Below are 20,194 nucleotides of genomic sequence, written 5' to 3' on the forward strand. Positions count from 1 at the left end.
CCTGTAGTTGTCCAGCTATTATTTAACTACTGCAGAGGTTGCCCTCTTAATCGCGGGCACACACTAGGAGTGTGTTCTATAGGGAATCGGGGGACTTCGTTCTAGCAGTGCCGAAACCCGCACAGTACCTCAACCACCTCTCGGCGTCAGGGTGACCTGCTTTCAGACCTCCAGCAGGGCTCCCAGTGGAGCCCGCCCATCCCTTGCCTGCTTGCTCCCGCCTCCTCTGGAGTGCCGCTCTCGATTGGCCCCGATCACCGCTGCGGTCCCGCCCCCTCATTGAAGAGATTCCGATTGGGTGAGGGTCACGAAGTTCCGCCCCCGGCGGCCGGAGCAGCCGGAAGCCACCATGGCGGCTGCTGGGGCCGCGGCTACAGACCTAGGTGCGGTGGGCTTCGGGTGGGAGCTTGCAGCTCGCTGATGCCAAAGGAGGAACGCAGGGATGGGGATTGTGGTGTGCGAGAGGTCCCGCGGACGGGGGATCGGGGGGTCTTTTCAGATGGGATTGCCTTCAGGCTTGGGCCGGGTCCATTCTCACCGGGATCCCAATGAACGCTGGCCCCTGGATGCCGGTGGTCGGGGCTTCGCGTCGGGGAGGGGGCCGGCATCCTAGCCCGTTTCCGGCGCCTCAGTCTGTTCCCCATGCCCTCAGAGGTGGTCCGGGGCAAGCGCGCCGCCCTCTTCTTCGCTGCGGTGGCCATCGTTCTGGGACTGCCGCTCTGGTGGAAGACCACGGAGACCTACCGGGCCTCGTTGCCTTACTCCCAGATCAGTGGGTTGAATGCCCTGCAGGTGAGACTGCCGTGGGGGACGGTCGGGGGACAGCCTGCCGGCGAGGTGGAGACTCAGTGATGGCCCTGACGCCCCTTCCTGCAGCTCCGCCTCATGGTGCCTGTCACTGTCGTGTTTACGCGGGAGTCAGTGCCCCTGGACGACCAGGAGAAGCTGCCCTTCACCGTTGTGCATGAAAGAGAGATTCCTCTGAAATGTGAGTTCCTGAGGGTCAGGGATGCCTTACACGTCTGAGCTCACTCCAGAGCTGAGTTGGGTGGGAGGAGAGTGGGTGTATCATAAAGGCAGTTAAAAACTTACTACTAAAAGACCTCTCTGAATGAACAATGTGTTTGGTCAGAAAAAAACTACCTTTAAATTCACTGTCATTAAATAGCAACTTTACTCATAAGACACTACCTAATCGGAACCAACCGATGCCCATGAAGGTATAGGGGAGGAGGTGGGATGTAGTGGAAAGAACACAGAGTTTGAAATTAAATTGGGTTTGCATATAGGCCCTATTCAGTTTTTATTTATTTATTATTTTTTGAGAGGGAGTCTAGCTCTGTTGCTCAGGTGGCAGTTCAGTGGCGCGATCTCAGCTCACTGCCTCTCGGGTTCAAGTAATTCTCCTGCCTCAACCACCCGAGTAGCTGGGATTACAGGCATGCACCACCACGCCCAGCTAATTTTTGTATTTGGCCATGTTGGCCAGGCTGGTCTCGAACTCCTGACCTCAGGTGATGCTCCTGCCTTGGCCTCCCAAAGTGCTGGGATTACATGCGTGAGCCACCGCACCCAACCCCTATTCAGTTTAATAATAAACACTTTACTGAGGTACTTTTTTTTTTTTTTTGAGATGGAGTCTTGCTCTGTTGCCCAGGCTGAAGTGCAGTGGTGCGATCTTGGCTCACTGCAACCTCCGCCTCCTGGGTTCAAGTGATTCTCATCCCTCAGCCTCCTGAGTAGCTGGAACTACAGGTGCACACCACCATGCCCAACTAATTTTTATATTTTTAATAGAGACCGGGTATCACCATGGTGGCCAGGATGGTCTTGATCTCTTGATCTTGTGATCTGCCCACCTTAGCCTCCCAAAGTGCTGAGATTACAGGCCTGAGCCACCGCGTCCAGCTACTGAGGTGCTTTTTTTAGTTACCGGGAATTTGGGAATAAATAAGAAATTGACAACGGTTTCAAGACATTCAGGTCGGGGAGAAAGATAAAATAAATTGCAGTAGAAGTATGCAAAAAACAGGGGTTGCACTTAATAAAGAGTATTAATCATCTTGGAGGAAAGAAAGGCAGAGAAAGTTTTGAGAGATGTAAATTTTAAGTCGGATTTTTAAAGGATGTTTAGGAATTCAGGTTAAATGGGAAAGGGAGAGGGAGAATTTCAGGCAGAGTGAATAGCATGAGATAATATAAGGATATCTAATAGTTGTTGCTCGCTGTGTGCCAAAAACTAGGTAAAGCACTTTATATGTGTTGCCTGATTTAATCCTTTCTAATGATATGATCACCATTTTATAAATAAAGAAACCGAGGCTGCGGGAATTTAACTTGTCTGATCACATAACTAGCAAGAGATGGAACTGGGATTTAAATCCAGGCCTGATTCCAGTGTTCAGGCTTTTAACCAACAAACTATACTCCTGTGTGAAAGTGTGGCAGGGTGAATCAGCATACTTGGGGACCTATGAGCAGTTTTGCCTTACTGGAATGTGTAGTGAAAGACTGGGAATGACTGGAGATGTGGGCGGAGTCTAGAGCATGAGGCACCTGTGTGCCATTTACACTTTAGTTCTTTAGCTTTGGTGAAAACATTCTTTCTTTTTTGAGACAGGGTCTCTCTTTGCTGCCCAGGCTGGAATGTGATGGCACGACCAGGGCCGACTGCAACCTTGACCTATTGGGCTCAAGCAGTCCGCCCACCTCAGCCCACCTTCCCCATGTACAATCCTCCCACCTCAGCCCACCCTCCCCTGCTAATTTGTTTTGGTATTTAAAAAAATTTTATTTATATATATATATTATTTATTTATTTGAAACGGAGTTTCGCTCTTGTTACCCAGGCTGGAGTGCAATGGCCCGATCTCGGCTCACTGCAGCCTTTGCCTCCTGGGTTCAAGCAATTCTCCTGCCTCAGCCTCCTGAGTAGCTGGGACTACAGGCACATGCCACCATGCCCAACTAATTTTAGTATTTTTAGTAGAGACAGGTTTCACCATGTTGACCAGGATGGTCTCAATCTCTTGACCTTGTGATCCACCCGCCTTGGCCTCCTACAGTGTTGGAATTACAGGTATGAGCCACTATGCCCAGCCCTGTTTTGGTATTTTTAGTAGAGACAGTGTTTCACCATGTTACCCAGGCTGGTCTTCAGTTCCTGGGCTCAAGGGATCAACCTCCCAAAATGCTGGGATTACAAGTGTGAACCACCAAACCCAGCTGGTTGAAACATTTTTTAAAAAGTAGTCATATTTTGCTGGGTGCTGTGGCTCACACCTGTAATCCCAGCTCTTAGGGAGGCAGAGGCGGAGGATAGCTTGAGCCCAGGAGTTCAAGACCTGCCTGGCAATATAGCAAGGCCCCGTTTTCCACAAAAAGGAAAAAAGCAAAAAGACCAAAAAAGAAGTATAAAAGTAATCATATTTTGTATGGTTCAGCTTCAGTCTCTGTACACAAACAGACTTCTTTTTTTTTTTTTTTTTTGGAGATGAAGTTTTGCTCTTGTTGCCCAGCTGGAGTGCAATGGCGAAATGTCAACTTGCTACAGCCTCTGCCTCCTGGTTCAAGTGATTCTCTTGCCTCAGCCTCTGGAGTAGCTGGGATTATAGGTGACTGCCACCACGCCCAGCTAATTTTTTGTATTTTTAGTAGTGATGGGGTTTCGTCATGTTGGCCAGGCTGCTCTTGAACTCCTGACCTCAGGTGATCCACTCGCCTTGGCCTCCCAAAGTGCTGGGATTACAGGTGTGAGCCATCAGGCCTGGCCAAACTTCTTGGTTTTCTTTTCTTTTTTTTTTGTGAGATGGAGTCTCTCTGTCACCCAGGCTGGAGTGTAGTGGCGTGATCCTGGCTCACTGTAACCTCTACTTCCTGAGTTCAAGTGATTCTCCTGCCTCAGCCTCCCAGGTAGCTGGGACTACAGGTACACACCACCATGCCTGGCTAATTTTTTGTATTTTTAGTGGAGACAGAGTTTAACAGTGTTAGCCAGCATGGTCTGGAACTTCTGATCTGCCTGCCTTGGCCTCCCAAAGTGCTGGGATTACAGGTGTTAGCCACCACGCCCGGCCAAACTTCTTGTTTTCTAAATAAAAGTTGGACTATCCCTCACAAATTGGTTTGAAATTTGATTGTTTTCAGTTTATCATAGATTTCTTCATATTTGATGACACAGTGTTCAGTAATATGGGTATACTGTAAAGACAGTATAGGCAACACATATAAAGGGTGACCAGGCGTATGGGAGCTGGATTCAAGCCTCATTCTGCTACTTATTTGCGTAAACTTGAGTAAGGTTGTTAACTTCTCTAAACCTTGGTTTCCTCAGCGGTTAGTCAGAAGTAGTAATAGGGTTGTTCATTTAATCAACAAGTATTTATTGAATACCTACGTCAGATACAGTTCTAGTTACTAGAGATATAGCAGTGAACAAAACATACAAGAAGGAGACAGACAATAAAAAAGACAAATAAAGCGGGACGCGGTGGCTCATGCCTGTAATCCCAGCACTTTGGGAGGCTGAGGCGGGCAGATCACTTGAGATCAGGAGTTCGAGACCAGCCCGGCTAACATGGTGAAACCCCATCTTAACTAAAAATACAAAAATTAGCCGGACATGGTAGCAGGTGCCTTTAATCCCAGCTACTTGGGAGGCCGAGGCAGGAGAATCCCATGAACCTGTGAGGCAGAAGTTATAGTGAGCCAAGATCGCACCACTGTACTCCAGCCTGGGCAACAGAGACTCTGTCTCAATTAAAAAAAAAAAAAAAAAAGAACAAGTAAGTCAAATGTATGTTAGATGGTGATAGAAGAAAAGTAGAGGACTGGGGCTGGGCGCGGTGGCTCACACCTGTAATCCCAGCACTTTGGGAGGCTGAGATGGGTGGATCACAAGATCAAGAGATTGAGACCATCCTGGCCAACATGGTGAAACCCCATCTCTACTAAAAATACAAAAAAGTATACAGGTGTGGTGGCGTGCACGTAGTCCCAGCCACTTGGGAGGCTGAGGCAGGAAAATTGCTTGAACCTGGGAGGTAGAGGTTGCAGTGAACCAAGATTGCGTCACTGCACTCCAGCCTGGTGACAGAGTGAGACTCTGTCTCAAAAAAAAAAAAAGAAAAATAGAGCAGGACAGGAGGAGAGGGAATTTTCTTGAGTAATGGGTGGGGATTGCAGTTTTAGATAGGGTGGACAAGGAGGGCCTCATTGAAAAGAGGACATTTGAGTAAAGGCCTAAAAGATGAGGGAACAGACTGTGCACATATCTGGGGGAATGGGGGAAGAGCATCATGGCAGAGGGAAGAGTAAGTCTAAGGCTCTGAGTTAAGAGCAGGTTTTGTACCTTTCAGGAGCAGTGAGAATCTCCTTGTGGCTTCACTGGGGTGAATGAGGAAGAGAGAAAGAGGAAATGAAATAAAACCAGAGCAGTACAAGGGGGCTCAATTGCTTAGGGCCTGGTAGGTCGATGTGAGAATTTTCATTCGAGACTTTTATTCTGGATGAGAAGGGAAGCCATTGAAGAGTTTTGTTTCTTTTTTATCATGACTACCATTATCATACCTAATCAAGTTAGCAGTGATTCCTAACCCAATTCTCAGTCTGTATTTAGATCTCTCCAGCTATGTCTAAGGTATCCTTTCACAGATGGTTTATTCCATCAGGATCGATAAATTGCATTTGCCTTTTTGTCACTTTTATTTTATGTCAGCTCCCCCCACTCTTCCCCCATACATTTCTTTCACACCATTGATTCGTTGGAGAAACCAGGTCATTTGTTTTATAGAGCATCTCACATTTGGGATTTGGCAAGTAGCTTCCGCACAGTTTCATTTAACTCATTCCTCTAACATCCGTATTTCTTATAAACTGGTAGATCTAGCGGTTTAATTAAATCCAGGTTCAATGTTTTGGATAAGAATGCATTGTAGTTGGTGCAGTGTACTTCCTATTGTGTTACATCATGAAGCATTAATGGCTGGTTATCCCATTTTGGGTGATGCAAAAATTATGCAGTGAGCTCAGGTATTGTCTGCATGATCTCTATATTTTAGAGTTCCCCATCAACCTTTCACATGATATTTTTAGCATCTATTTGATCATGGAATCCATTTTGTTAGCAGCCACAAGATAGTGCTTTTTAAAAAAATTTTTTTTTTTTAGAGACAAGGTCTTACTTTGCCACCCAGACTGCAGTACAGTCACTCAATCATAGCTCACTGCAGCCTTGAACTCCTAGGCTCAATCAAGTCCTCCCACCTCAGCCTTCCAAGTAGCTGGGACTACTGGCATGTGTCACTATGCCTGGCTAATTAAAAAAAAAAAAAAATAGGCTGGGCACAGTGGTTCATGCCTGTAATCCCAGAACTTTGGGAGGCCAGGGTGGTGGATCACTTGAGGTCAGGAGTTTGAGACCAGTCTGGGCAATGCGGTGAAACCCCGTCTCCACTAAAAATACAAAAATTTGCTGGGTGTGCTGGTGTGTGCCTGTTGTCCCAGCTACTCTGGAGTCCAAGACAGGAGAATTGCTTGAACCTGGTAGGTAGAGGTTGCACTGAGCCAAGCCTACGCCACTGCATTCCAGCCTGGGAGACAGAGCGAGAATGTATCAAAAAAAAAAAAAAAAAAAAAAAGGCCGGGCGTGGTGGCTCAAGCCTGTAATCCCAGCACTTTGGGAGGCCGAGGCGGGTGGATCACGAGGTCAAGAGATCGAGACCATTCTGGTCAACATGGTGAAACCCCGTCTCTTCTAAAAAAAAATACAAAAAATTAGCTGGGCATGGTGGCGCGTGCCTGTAATCCCAGCTACTCAGGAGGCTGAGGCAGGAGAATTGCCTGAATCCAGGAGGCGGAGGTTGCAGTGAGCCGAGATCGCGCCATTGCACTCCAGCCTGGGTAACAAGAGCGAAACTCCGTCTCAAAAAAAAAAAAAAAAAAATGTAGGCAGGGCATGGTGGCTCACGCCTGTAATCCCAACACTTTGGGAGGCTGAGGTGGGTAGATCACTTGAGGTCAGGTGTTCAAGACCAGCCTGGTCAACTTGGCAAAATCCTGTCTGTAGTAAAAATACAAAAATTAGCTGGGTATGATAGTGCATGCCTATAATCCTAGCTACTTGGGAGGCTGAGAGAAGAGAATCGCTGGTACCTGGGAGGTGGAGGTTGTAGTGAGCTGGGATGGCACTATGGCACTCTCGTCTAGGTGACAGAGCCAGACTCTTTCTCAAAAAAAAAGAAAAAGAAAAAGTAGCCGGGCGCAGTGGCTCACCCCTGTAATCCTAGCACTTTGGGAGGCCAAGGTGGGTGGATCACCTGAGGTCAGGAGTTCAAGACCAGCCTGGCCATCATGGTGAAACCCCATCTTTTTTTTTTTTTTTGAGATGGAGTTTCACTCTTGTTACCCAGGCTGGAGTGCAATGACACGATCTTGGCTCACCGCGACCTCCGCCTCCTGGGTTCAAGCAATTCTCCTGCTTCAGCCTCCTGAGTAGCTGGGACTACAGGCACACACCACCATGCCCAGCTAATTTTTTGTATTTTTAGTAGAGACGGGGTTTCACCATGTTGACCAGGATGGTCTCAATCTCTTGACCTCATGATCCACCCGCCTTGGCCTCCCAAAGTGCTGGGATTACAGGCTTGAGCCATAGCACTCAGCCAGAAACCACGTCTTTAAAAAAAGAAAGAAAGAAAGAAAGAAAAAGTAGAGAAGGGGTCTTTTTTTTTTTTTGAGATAGGGTCTGACACTCAGGCTGAAGTACAGTGGCCCTATCATAGCTCACTGTAACCTTGAACTCCTGGGTTCAAGCGATCCTCTCACCTCAGGCTCCCAAGTAGCTGGGATGGTTTATTTTAGGGACTACAGGAATGTGCCACTGTGCCCAGCTAATTCTTTTTTTTTTGAGACAAGAGTCTCACTCTGTCACCCAGGTTGGAGTTCAGTGGTGCCATCTCGGCTCACTGCAACCTCTGCCTCCTGGGTTCGAGCAATTCTCATGCCTCAGCCTCTGACATAGCTGGGATTACAGGTGTGCACCACTATGCCAGGCTAATTTTTGTAATTTTAGTAGAGATGAGGTTTCACCATGTTGGCCAGACTAGTCTCAAACTTCTGGCCTCAAGCAATTTACCCACCTTGGTCTCCCAAAGTGCTGGGATTACAGGCATGAGCCACTGCACCTGACCCCAGCTAATTTTTAAATTTTTTGTAGAGACAGGGTCTCACTGTGTTCCCCAAGCTGGTCTCAAAGTCCTGGGCTTAAGTAGTCTTCCCACCTCGGTCCCCAAAGTGCTGGAATTACAGGCATGAGCCACCATGCCCAGCCAAATTAGTGATTTTAACAATTCTATCATTTCTTCTTCCTGGAAGAAATATATGATCTGGAATTCTTTTATAAAGAAAAGAGGAACTTTTTCTTTCTTTTTTTTGAGATGGAGTTTTGCTCTTTTTGCCCAGGCTGGAGTGCAATGGCGCGATCTCAGCTCACTGCAACCTCCGCCTCCTGGGTTCAAGTGATCTTCCTGCCTCAGCCCCCTGAGTAGCTGGGATTACAGGCACATGCCATCAGACCTGGCTAATTTTTATATTTTTAGTAGAGATGGAGTTTCTCCATGTTTGTTAGGCTGATCTTGAACCCTCTACTTCAGGTGATCCACCCACCTTGGCCTCCCAAAGTGTGAGATTACAGGCGTGAGCCACCGCACCCAGCCAATTTTTGTATTTTTTTTTTTTTTTTTGAGACGGAGTTTTGCTCTTGTTACCCAAGCTGGAGTGCAATAGCATGATCTCGGCTCACCGCAACCTCTGCCTCCTGGGTTCAGGTAATACTCCTGCCTCAGCCTCCTGAGTAGCTGGGATTACAGGCATGCGCCACCATGCCCAGCTAATTTTTTATATTTTTAGTAGAGACGGGGTTTCACCATGTTGACCAGGATGGTCTCGATCTCTTGACCTTGTGATCCACCCGCCTCGGCCTCTCAAAGTGCTGGGATTACAGGCGGAGCCACCGCACCCAGCTCAATTTTTGTATTTTTAATAGAGACAGGGTTTTACCATATTGGCCAGGCTGGTCTCAAACTCCTAACTTTGTGATCTGCCCGCCTCGGCCTCCCAAAGTGCTGGATTTACAGTCATTAGCCACTGTGTCCGGCCTATTTTTTATTTTTTTTGAGACTAGGTTTGGCTCTACTGCCCTGACTGGAGTGCGGTGGCATTATCTAGGGTCACTGCAACGTCTGCCTCGCAGGCTCAAGTCATCTTCCCACTTCGCCCTCCCAAGTATGGGACTACAGGTGTACACCACCATACCTGGCTAATTTTTTTTTTTTTGAGACAGAGTTTCACTCTTGTTGCCCAGGCTGGAGTGCAATGGTGTGATCTTGGCTCACTGCAACCTCTGCTTTCTAGGTTCAAGGGATTCTCCTGGCTTAGCCTCTCGAGTAGCTGGCATTACAGGCATCTGCCACCATACCGGGCTAATTTTTTGTATTTTCAGTAGAGATGAGGTTTTATCATGTTGGCCAGGCTGGTCTCAAACTCCTGACCTCAGGTGATCCACCTGCCTCAGACTCCCAAAGTGCTGGGAGTACAGAGGTAAGCCACTGTGCTGGCCCATACCTGGCTAATTTTTGTGTTTTTTATAGAGATGGGGTTTCATCATGTTGCCCAGGCTGATCTCCAACTTGTGAGATCAAGGGATCCACCATTCTCAGCCTCCTAAAGTGCTGGGTTTACAAGCATGAGCCACTGTGCCTGGCCTGTGTGTTTTGTTTTTTATCAGGAACGTTCACTGAATTTAATTATTTTGGGGCAGTGATTGATTGGAAGGGGCATATGGTTATTCTCCTTTTGCCTATTAATGTAGTGACTATTGAAATAGATTTCACATTGAGAAGACACTTCAAGCTGAAGGACCAGTGTGTGCATAGGTGAAGGCAAGAGCTGGGGCAGATGGGAGAAACGGGTATCATGTGTTTATCATCTATCCAGAAATCATTAGCGTTGGCTGCAGCTACTTGGACTTTTTCGGCAAACAACCATCTCATGTCTCAGATGCTGGATGGTGTTAGGGCTGGGAAGGTGGGAGAAGCCTGATGCTTGCCCTTTTCATCGCGCTACTTCCTATCCCTCCTAGACAAAATGAAAATCAAATGCCGTTTCCAGAAGGCCTATCGGAGGGCATTGGACTATGAGGAGGAGGCCCTGTCATCGGGCAGTGCGCAAGGTATGGGAAGGGATGAGCACACCATTTTAATGTGAAGCCCTCTTTTTCCTTCTGATCTCTAAGTGCCTGGTTCCCATACTTTGTCTTACCTCCAAAACCTCTCTGGGAATGAGGTACTGTGGGATTCAACTCAGTCCACCGAGGGCCGCAGAGATTGATTGGCTTACCCAAGTCTGACCACTGTGTCACCTGAATGTGAATGAAGGGGTGGGTGAGGCACTCGGGGGGTGGTGGGGGGAGATGGGATGGTGTTTTGCTCTTGGTGTACCACCTGTTCTTGTCCCAGAGGCAGAAGCCATGTTAGATGAGCCTCAGGAACAAGCGGAGGGCTCCCTGACTGTGTACGTGATCTCTGAACACTCCTCACTTCTTCCCCAGGTAGGGTAACAAAGAGGCCATTGCTTTGCCTTATCCCTTCAGCTCATGACCTCCTGGGTCACCTCCTTCTTGCACCGTTGCTACCCATTTTTTCCATTTGCTACAGAAAACTCCAAATATTTTTAATCAAGAATGCTGGCTGGGTCTGGTGGCTTACACTGTAATCTCAGCACTTTGGGAGGCTGAGGCGGGCAACTTGCTTCAGTTCAGATTTCAAGACCAGCCTGGGCAACATGGCAAAACCCCGTCTCTACAAAAAATAAAAAAAATTAGCTGGATGTGGTAGTCCCAGTGACTTTTGGAGGCTGAGGCAGGGGGATCGCTTAAGCCCAGGAGGTGGAGATTGCAGAGAGCTAGTATCATGTCACTGCACTCCCTGTCTCTACTACAAATAAAAGAATCGGCTGGGTGCAGTGGTGCATACCTGTAATCCCAGCACTTTGGAAGGCTGAGGTGGGCGGATCACCTGAGGTCAGGAGTTTGAGACCAGCCTGGCCAATATGGCAAAACCCCGTCTCTACTAAAAATACAAAAATTAGCCAGGCATGGTGGTGGGCGCCTGTAGTCCCAGCCACTTGGGAGGCTGAGGCAGGAGAATCGCTTGAACCCAGGAGATGGAGGTTGCAGTGAGGTGAGATAGTGCCACTGCACTCCAGCCTGGGTGACAGAGTGAGACTCCGTTTCGAAAAAAATTTATAATCAAACATTTAATTTTTATAAAAAGACTAAAAATTTTAATGAACATTCCCATACCCACCCCAGCTTACAAACTACAGTGCAGTAGCACAGTGTCGATCTCCGTGGATATACTCCATTCCCTTTTAGCCCAAGGCGACCATATTTTGTGTATATAATTTTTGCTTTTCCTTAGAGTTTGATCACATATGTTGTATCTCTATAAACAATGTATTTAATTTTACATTTCTGAATTTATATAAATAGTGGAATATAACACATGTTCCTCTGCAACTTTTATTTTGTTCAACATTTATAGTTGAGAGAATCATAATTATGTAGTTGAATGTATGTATCATTGTATGAACATAAACATAATTTACTCATTCTGTTGCAAATGGACATTTGGATTATTTCTAGGTTTTATTGTTAGAAATAATGCTATTGTGATACTTGTTTCTTTGCCATGTGCCGTTTTTATGTCAGACTCTCCAGTTGGCTGTTTATTCTGCTTTTCTTGCTTAGCATGCCATCTCTTAGTTTCCATTTCACCATTTTACCAGCCTCTGGAAAGTTGGATGCTGCCTGGACCCATGTCTACTGGGAAAGAAAAGGGAACAGAAACAAATGAAAACTCTCAATATATACTCATAGCTCAGATATGCTGAGTTCATAGCTCTCCGACTCTCAAGAGAGGTGCACACATGGTGGTCAGTGGCAGAAGGCCACATTCTCAACTGTAAGAGCCAGGGTGCTTTTCGGCTTTCTTTTCTGAGCCATGGGCATTCTGTCCCTTATTCACCCCCACAGGACATGATGAGCTACATTGGACCCAAGAGGACAGCAGTGGTGCGGGGGATAATGCACCGGGAGGCCTTTAACATCATTGGGCGCCGCATAATCCAGGTGGCCCAGGCCATGTCTTTGACTGAGGATGTGCTTGCTGCTGCTCTGGCTGACCACCTTCCAGAGGACAAGTGGAGCGCCGAGAAGAGGCGGCCTCTCAAGTCCAGCTTGGGTAGGGCATCAGGCTTTGCCACAGGAAGAGAGAGGAAATTAATTACATTGGGCAGGAGGAAAATCTGCAGAGAACTTCTATCTCCTTTTTTTCTCTAGTCTCAGTTTTTTTCTTTTTTTCTTTTTTTGAGACGGAGTTTCGCTCCTGTTATCCAGGCTGGAGTGCAATGGTGCGATCTTGGCTCACCGCAACCTCCGCCTCCTGGGTTCAGGCAATTCTCCTCCCTCAGCCTCTTGAGTAGCTGGGATTACAGGCACGTGCCACCATGCCCAGCTAATTTTTTGTATTTTTAGTAGAGACGGGGTTTCACCATGTTGACCAGGATGGTCTCGATCTCTTGAGCTCGTGATCCACCCACCTCAGCCTCCCAAAGTGCTGGGATTACAGGCTTGAGCCACCTTGCCCAGCCAAGTCTCAATTTTTTTCTTACTTAATTTTATTTATTTTCTTTTTTGAGACAGAGTCTTGCTCTGTCACCTAGACTGGAGTGCAGTGATGTGATCTCTGCTTACCACAGCCTCTGCTTCCCAAGTTCAAGTGATTTTCACTCCTCAGCTTCCTGAGTAGCTAGAATTACAGGTGCATGCCACCATGCCTGGCTAATTTTTGTATTTGTATTTTATTTTATTTTGAGACGGAGCCTCTTTCTATCATCCAGGCTGGAGTGCAGTGACACCATCTCAGCTCACTGCAACCTCCGCATCCCAGGTTCAAGTGAGTCCCTCGCCCCAGCCTCCTGAGTAGTTGGGATTACAGGTGCCCACCACCATGTCTAGCTAATTTTTGTATTTTTAGTAGAGACGGGGTTTCACCATGTTGACCAGGTTGGTCTTGAACTCCTGACTTCAAGTGATTTGCCTGCCACAGCCTCCCAAAGTGCTGGGATTACAGCTTGAGCCACCGTACCCAGCCAATAATTGTATTTTTAGTAGAGATGGGGTTTCTCCATGATGGCCAGGCTGGTCTCAAACTCCTGGCCTCAAATGATCCGCCCGCTTCAGTCTCCCAAAGTGCTGGGATTACAGGTGTGAGCCACAGCACCCAGCAGCTTTTTCTTACTCAGTGTTTCTCATCCCAGTTTTGTCCTTTTGATTCCATGATGGAAACCAGCCCTATCCAGAAGAGAAACAAGTTCAGCTCAGCTGGGAGTACAGGCTGCCCCTCTTCTTTGGTCCACAGGAGCCTCTGACTTTCCTGACTCCTGTTTCTGCAGGCTATGAGATCACCTTCAGTTTACTCAACCCAGACCCCAAGTCCCATGACGTCCACTGGGACATCGAGGGGGCTGTCCGGCGCTATGTGCAACCTTTCCTGAATGCCCTCAGTGCTGCCGGCAACTTCTCTGTGGACTCTCAGGTGAGACCGAGAGCAAGTTGAGGAGTCCTTTTCAACTTCCCTACATATTTACAAGTGTAGTCTGTTCTTCCATCTCTTAGAGCTTGCTGATTTGCTAGGAATTTCCTGTGTGTATATGTATGTGAGTGTCAGAAGGGTGGGTAGTGGGGGTGTATGTGTGCCCTTGTCTGTGTCCATCGATCCACTGAGGGCAGATTCTGGTGTTTCCCTCTGTAGCATCCAGTTGAGGGAGTTTGTCAGTGCTTGTTAACAAACCAGCTTCCTATGGCTCCCTCTAGACTCGTACTCACCAGTCATGCTTAGATGTTACTACCATGAGCCATTCTTAAGGCATTTAGTTTTTAGAAAAAAGCTTCCTGAAATTTGTTATTGTAGTAACAATAAAGATGTGAAGGACTGGGTGTGGTGGCTCCTGCCTATAATCCAGCACTTTGGGAGGCCAAGGCGGGCGGATCACGAGGTCAGGAGATCAAGACCAGCCTGGCCAACATGGTGAAACCCTGCCTCTACTAAAAATATAAAAAAATTATCTGGGAGTGGTGGCACATGCCTGTAGTCCCAGCTACTCGGGAGGCTGGGGCAGGAGAATTGCTTGAACCCAGGAGGCAGAGATTGCGGTGAGCCGAGATTATGCCACTGCACTGCAGCCTGGGGGACAATGCGAGACTCTGTCTCAAAAAAAAAAAAGATGTGATTCTATGTCACATTATGACCTTGTAGGGAAAACACATGGGAGAATTTGTCAGGTCTTGGTAGTGGGAGTAATTGCTTCTGAATAACTGGCTTGATTTGATCTTGTAGACACTGAATTGTGCTGTTCTGTTTCTCTCTTTGTGTAGATTCTTAGGAAACCTGGTAAAATATGTGGTGTTCAAAGCATGTATTTAGTGTATTCACTTTACCCTTGGCTTTGCTATTTTCTTCTGCACCCATTTTCTTTCAACCCTGATTTTGTCTCTTATATGTTGTCTTGTCCTGATTGTATCTTTTTAAGGCACCTCAAATCTTTTTTGGGAGAAAGTAGAGTATAAATCTAGACAAAGTAACCACTCCCTCTTTGCTCTACAGATTCTTTACTATGCAATGTTGGGAGTGAACCCCCGCTTTGACTCAGCTTCCTCCAGCTACTATTTGGACATGCACAACCTCCCCCATGTCATCAACCCAGTGGAGTCCCGGCTGGGTGAGCACCTAAAGATGAGGGTGTTTCTTTTCTGCCAGGCTAGAGAGGGACCCTGACGGCTTAGCCAGGTGAGGGGCGGGGGTTGGAGGTGGATTGTATATAGTGATGGTTCCTAGGTTGGGTTGGTCTAAGGAGACTGGGGAGATGGAAGCTCCTTTTTTTTCTTTTTTGAGACAAAGTCTTACTTTGTTGCCCAGTCTGGGGTGGAGTGGCACAGTCAGAGCTCACTGCAGCCTCCAACTCCTAGACTCATTCGTCTTCAGCTTCTCGAGTAGCTAGAACTACAGGAATGTGCCACTGCACTTGGCTAATTCTCAAAAAGTTTTGTAGAGACAGGATCTTACTGTGTTGCCCATGCTGATCTTAAACTCCCGGCCTCAAGTGACCTTTCCGCCCCAGCCTTCTAAAATGCTGGGATTATAGGCGTGAGCTACCATGCCTGAGCCCTAGGTTCCTTTTTCATGATGCTCTGTTGATATCTCCATCTTCACACTATCATATCCAAAAGCATTTATTAAACATGATTCCCAGCACATTTTACAAATGAATGGCTAGGCTGTGTCTATCTCCCTAAAAGCCATCTAGGAGAGAGGTAGTCACACACATAGGAAAGACAACAGCAAAAGTACATGAGGGCAGAATTTGGTTGGACAGTTCTGCCGATTGAGGTTGAATAACTTTGAAGCTGGTATTACAGTTTTTCGTTTTTGGGGTGGAAACTAGGAAGAGGAGGTGTGACTAAGAACTGGAACATAGGCAGACCAAAGTGAGTATGTCTAATTGTGGAATCTCAGACACCACGGCAAGCTAGTGTGGCCCGAGGACTGTGAGGGGGTGGCATGTGAGGTCTTAGAAAATTCCTCCATTCATTTATTTATTCAGCAAACATTGGCTGAGGGCCTACCTTATGACAGTGCTGAGTACAGAAAAGAAGGGCAGTTTAGGCAAAGGGAACTGTGAGCTTAGATGCAGAAGAGTGAGAAATCATAGGCATTTAGGAAGCTCAGAGTAGTTTAGTGTGGCTGAAATGTAAATGATGACCAGAGATGAAGCTGGTAAGGCAGGCAGAGCCAGATCATGAAGGACCATGTTAAGGAGTTTGAACTTTAACCTGTTATGGTGGCTAGCCATTGAAGGATGTTAAGCAGGGAACTGACATAAAGTCAGATTTCTGGTTTGCGTAAAACTATCTGTACTAACATGGGTACATTGTGGCAGTGGCCAAGAAAGCTGCCTTAGATGCTCAATGGGCCTTTGAGGAGTATTTTGGAGCTGAGGACTATGTTTCCATCTGTGTGGCACATCTCAGAGAACATTCTGAAGCCCTTTACTATAGAAAGCCAGGACAGGAGGATACCTTAGTGATTGTTAGTTGGGGAATCAGTCCCAGAGTGAGTGACCAGCAAGTTAGAGGCTGACCTGGGACTGGGTCCAGGTCCAGCATGTTTTGATGTTCTGCCTTCCCTGTCTTTATACTTACCAGGATCCAGCGCTGCCTCCCTGTACCCTGTGCTCAACTTTCTACTCTATGTTCCTGAGCTTGCCCACTCCCCGCTGTACATTCAGGACAAAGATGGCGCTCCAGTGGCCACCAATGCCTTTCACAGTCCCCGCTGGGGTGGCATTATGGTAATAGTCACACTATGCAGATCCCAGAGCCCATGCTTCTGGGACAGGCAGGTGTTCCCTGAAACTGTGTCCCTTCTGTTTTCCTTCTGGTGTCCTCCATGGCCCAGCTTGGGGTAGGAGCAGGCAGAGAGGTGAGGGTGCCATGTGCTCATGCCTCTCTTCTGCAGACCCCACTCTTGTTTCCACCAGTCTGTTCTATGCTATGGCCCTTTGCCCTTACCAGGGATCATTCTGTGTCCTTCTTAGATCTTGGCCTTATTTGTGGGAGTCTTGCAAGGCTGGGAGCCCTTGTCTCTCTTGTTAGACTGGGAGTTTCTCATGGGGGAGAATTCTACAATGGGATAAAAAAAAAATGTTCTACAGGACTTTCAAGGGGGTAATTGGGATAATTTATTTAATCCTTCCTGTATACCATGAGGTTTATATCTTCTAAAGAGCAAAGAATATGTCTTCCTTTTCTCTCCAGAGTGCCTAGGGCAGAGCGGTGCATGGCCTGGTATGATGTTGTGGCATCCCCCTTTCAGGTATATAATGTCGACTCCAAAGCCTATAACGCCTCAGCGCTGCCGGTGAGAGTCGAGGTGGACATGGTGCGAGTGATGGAGGTGTTTCTGGCTCAGCTGCGGTGAGGTCCTGGATGGTCCACTTGGGGACATAGTCTCCGTGGCTGCAGAGGGGAGTTGCAAAGTAGAATCAAACCTTACCTGGCAGGGATATCTTGGCTGTGCCCAGTGCCCCAGGGAAACCAAGAAGGGTTTCTAAGGATTCCATCCTCCTTTTTCTAAGAAGGACTAGTAGGTGACAAAACCAGTTCTAAGAAAAATAGACTCATGAATGTCAGGCCCATGGGGCGGGATTAGGGCTGCTTAAGGCAATAGCTGTTAATTCTTGTGCTGCCTGACAGATTGAGAGTGGCTGCCTGAGGCTCTGTGTTGAGGATTCTAAGGCCGTATCTGGGCTCATTAGGAAAGAGTATTCTTCTGATTGACTAGCGGTGTCTGTCACACATGCAGGCTTAGAGAAGCATAGCACATGTGCCTTGGCAAAGGCAGTCCTGGATCATCCCTTAATGCTAAGTCCCATTGGCCCCATTTGTTCAAAGAGAGGGTAGAGCAGGTGAAAGGATTAACTAAGTTGGGTTTATCAGAAGTATTTTAGCCATGGAACTTTTTTTAAAAAACAAGACCTTGGAAGTGCAATATTGAAACAGGTAGAAGCAGAAGCACCGGTTGGAATAGTGGGGTTTGCGGCTGACTTTCTTGGTGTTGCCGCTTATACCCCAAAGCCCTGAAGTACTTCCCTTTAACCCCTGTGGTTCTGGGTAGGATTGAAAATCACTGGCTTAGGACAGGTATTTGAGAAATCTTAGCCATCCTCTCCCACATTGTGGTCTCAGCGACCTTGATCTTACACCGCTGTTTCTACAGGTTGCTCTTTGGGATTGCTCAGCCCCAGGTGCCTCCAAAATGCCTGCTTTCAGGGCCTAAGAGCGAAGGGCTAACGACCTGGGAGCTAGACCGGCTGCTCTGGGCTCGGTCAGTGGAGAACCTGGCGACAGCCACCACCACCCTCACCTCCCTGGCACAGCTTCTGGGCAAGATCAGCAACATTGTCATCAAGGACAATGTGGCATCTGAGGTAAGCAGGCAGGGGATGGATTCTGCAACTTAGGACTGGAGTAGCCAGAGAGGGCCAGAGTATGGTGAGATTAGAGGTCTGTGAGGTCCACGTCATGAGTGGGCTTGCTATCTTCCCAGGCTTCCTCTAGACGGCAGTACCAGCTCTCCTGAAGAAGTGTAGATGAGAGTGTGAGGTTTCAAGCTGACCCTAGGAAAATAAACCATATCCCTTTAGACAGACTTCCATAGATCCCAGATGAACTTCAAGTGCCTTCCTCGATAGATGGAAGGCACAGTAAGGCCCAGCACCCTTCCCACCAATGCCTAGGACTTACTGGTATACCCTCTTGTTCCTTCTCCTTCCTAGGTATACAGGGCTGTAGCTGCAATCCAGAAGTCAGCAGAAGAGTTGGCCTCTGGGCACCTGGCATCTGCCTTTGTCGCCAGCCAGGAAGCTGTGACATCCTCTGAGTGTGCTTTTTTTGACCCATCACTCCTCCACCTCCTTTATTTCCCTGATGACCAGAAGTTTGCCATCTACATCCCACTCTTCCTGCCTATGGCTGTGCCCATCCTCCTCTCCCTGGTCAAGATCTTCCTGGAGACCCGCAAGTCCTGGAAAAAGCCTGAGAAGACAGACTGAGCAGGGCAGCACCTCCATAGGAAGCCTTCCTGTCTGGCCAAGACGGGTGGTGTTAGATGAGAAGCACATACATGGGGCCTGCCGTCTCCAGTCTCCACTGTTGGCTCTCCAGCAACCAAAGTACAACACTCCAAGATGGGTCCATCTTTCTTTCCTTTCCCATTCCCCTGGCTCAGTCCTGCTCCACTGAGAGGGACCTCAAAAGGCACATCATCCGGGTCTCTATCTTGTGTGATCTTTAAGGCTGCTGCCTGTATCCCTCTGAGGCAGGGACTGTTTGTTCTTTTGCGCCATTTCTCAACATAGCGCACTGGTGCACTGAAAGGAGGGAGCATTATGGGAAAGCCCTCCCTTCCACACTTCTGCCTAACCTCCGTGTGAGAGCCCTCGCCTCTGCTGTTATGAAGGGGCCAGGCATTGGTCACCTCTGGGAACTTCTCCGTCACTCCCCTCCCTCTTGGCTGGCTTTGTCTGTTGGGTACAGTCTGATGGGAGTCCAGGAGGTAGCAGCTGAGGATGTGGTGCTCTGTGTGTGTGGTAGAGGTTCCAGCAAGTTCCAGATTTGGAATCAAACAGTTGTGAATTCAAATTCTTATTTTTGCACTTATTGTCTGGAGTACTTTGGATAAGCTGTTGAATCTCTCTGAGCTTCAGATTTTCATTCACTCAAATGGCACTGATGATACCTCCCTTACAAGGCAGTTGTGAGGATTAAATGTGATCAGCATGTAAAGTGTCTGGCGTATATTAGGCTCTTAATAAACACTGGCTGAATATGAATTGGAATGATATGAAGTCTGAGCTTTACTCTTTCTTTCTGCATTCACACGTAAGCAATGGTTTCCTGGTGTCTGTTCTCCTGTGCCCACAGGTCCACCTTGCTTCCACGTGGCCATGTACCTTTCCTAGCTGGATCGCCCAAGGCTGTTAGCATCTGCTTTTTACCTGAGATACTAACTCATTCATCAGATTCAAAAAGAAAAAAAAAAATCTCGAGCACCAGCTGCAGGGAGCCTTCTGCTAGGTGCTGGTCCTCCAGAGAACAAAGTAGGCAGGATCAGTGCTTTCACAGAGCTGAGCTTTCGGGGGAAGAGTCAGCGGACAAATAAAAATAATTTCACATACTGCATTAGAAATAAAAAAAGAGGCTGATGAGATGGTGACTGAGGGGGAAGGACTTTAGACTGAGCTTGAGGGAGACCATTTGAGCAGATGACATTTGAGCTGTGACCAGGAGAAAAGAGGCCATCTGGGGAAGAGCATCCAAGCAGAGACCCTGAGCCTGGAACTCACGAGCAGAAAGGCTAGAACACAGTGAGTAAGCGGAGAGGTAGTCAGGACCCCACTAGTACCAAGAAAGTGTCAGAAAAACAGAATGAAGCCCAGGGCTGGCTCCCCTGACTCCCCTCCCCCGCGCCCACGGCCATTCGACAGGGGTGGGCAGGGCGGCGGGCGGGATCAGCGC

The 20,194-nt window shown here is 47.7% G+C and overlaps 1 protein-coding gene across 1 annotated transcript; it reads left to right on the forward strand.

Annotated features, from left to right (window-relative positions):
* Positions 1-312: 312 nt before the first annotated feature.
* On the forward strand, positions 313-19,518 carry PIGS (phosphatidylinositol glycan anchor biosynthesis class S). Its single transcript, XM_002748250.4, has 12 exons — positions 313-383; positions 653-792; positions 877-988; positions 10,139-10,228; positions 10,515-10,606; positions 12,092-12,299; positions 13,513-13,655; positions 14,724-14,838; positions 16,322-16,467; positions 16,992-17,092; positions 17,895-18,105; positions 18,454-19,518. Exons 1-12 carry the CDS (start codon positions 350-352, stop codon positions 18,727-18,729), a joined length of 1,668 nt encoding a protein of 555 aa, XP_002748296.2. The 5' UTR covers positions 313-349; the 3' UTR covers positions 18,730-19,518.
* Positions 19,519-20,194: the final 676 nt, after the last annotated feature.

This window comes from Callithrix jacchus, chromosome 5 (genome assembly GCF_049354715.1).
Source record: "Callithrix jacchus isolate 240 chromosome 5, calJac240_pri, whole genome shotgun sequence".
NCBI classification, from domain to species: domain Eukaryota; kingdom Metazoa; phylum Chordata; class Mammalia; order Primates; family Cebidae; genus Callithrix; species Callithrix jacchus.

Bases quoted from the DNA above. Each gene is read 5' to 3' on its own strand.
- PIGS (XM_002748250.4), top strand. From the start codon at position 350: ATGGCGGCTGCTGGGGCCGCGGCTACAGACCTAG. The intron at 989-10,138 runs GTGAGTTCCTGA...TATCCCTCCTAG, and splicing joins AAGAGAGATTCCTCTGAAAT to ACAAAATGAAAATCAAATGC. The intron at 13,656-14,723 runs GTGAGACCGAGA...TTTGCTCTACAG, and splicing joins ACTTCTCTGTGGACTCTCAG to ATTCTTTACTATGCAATGTT.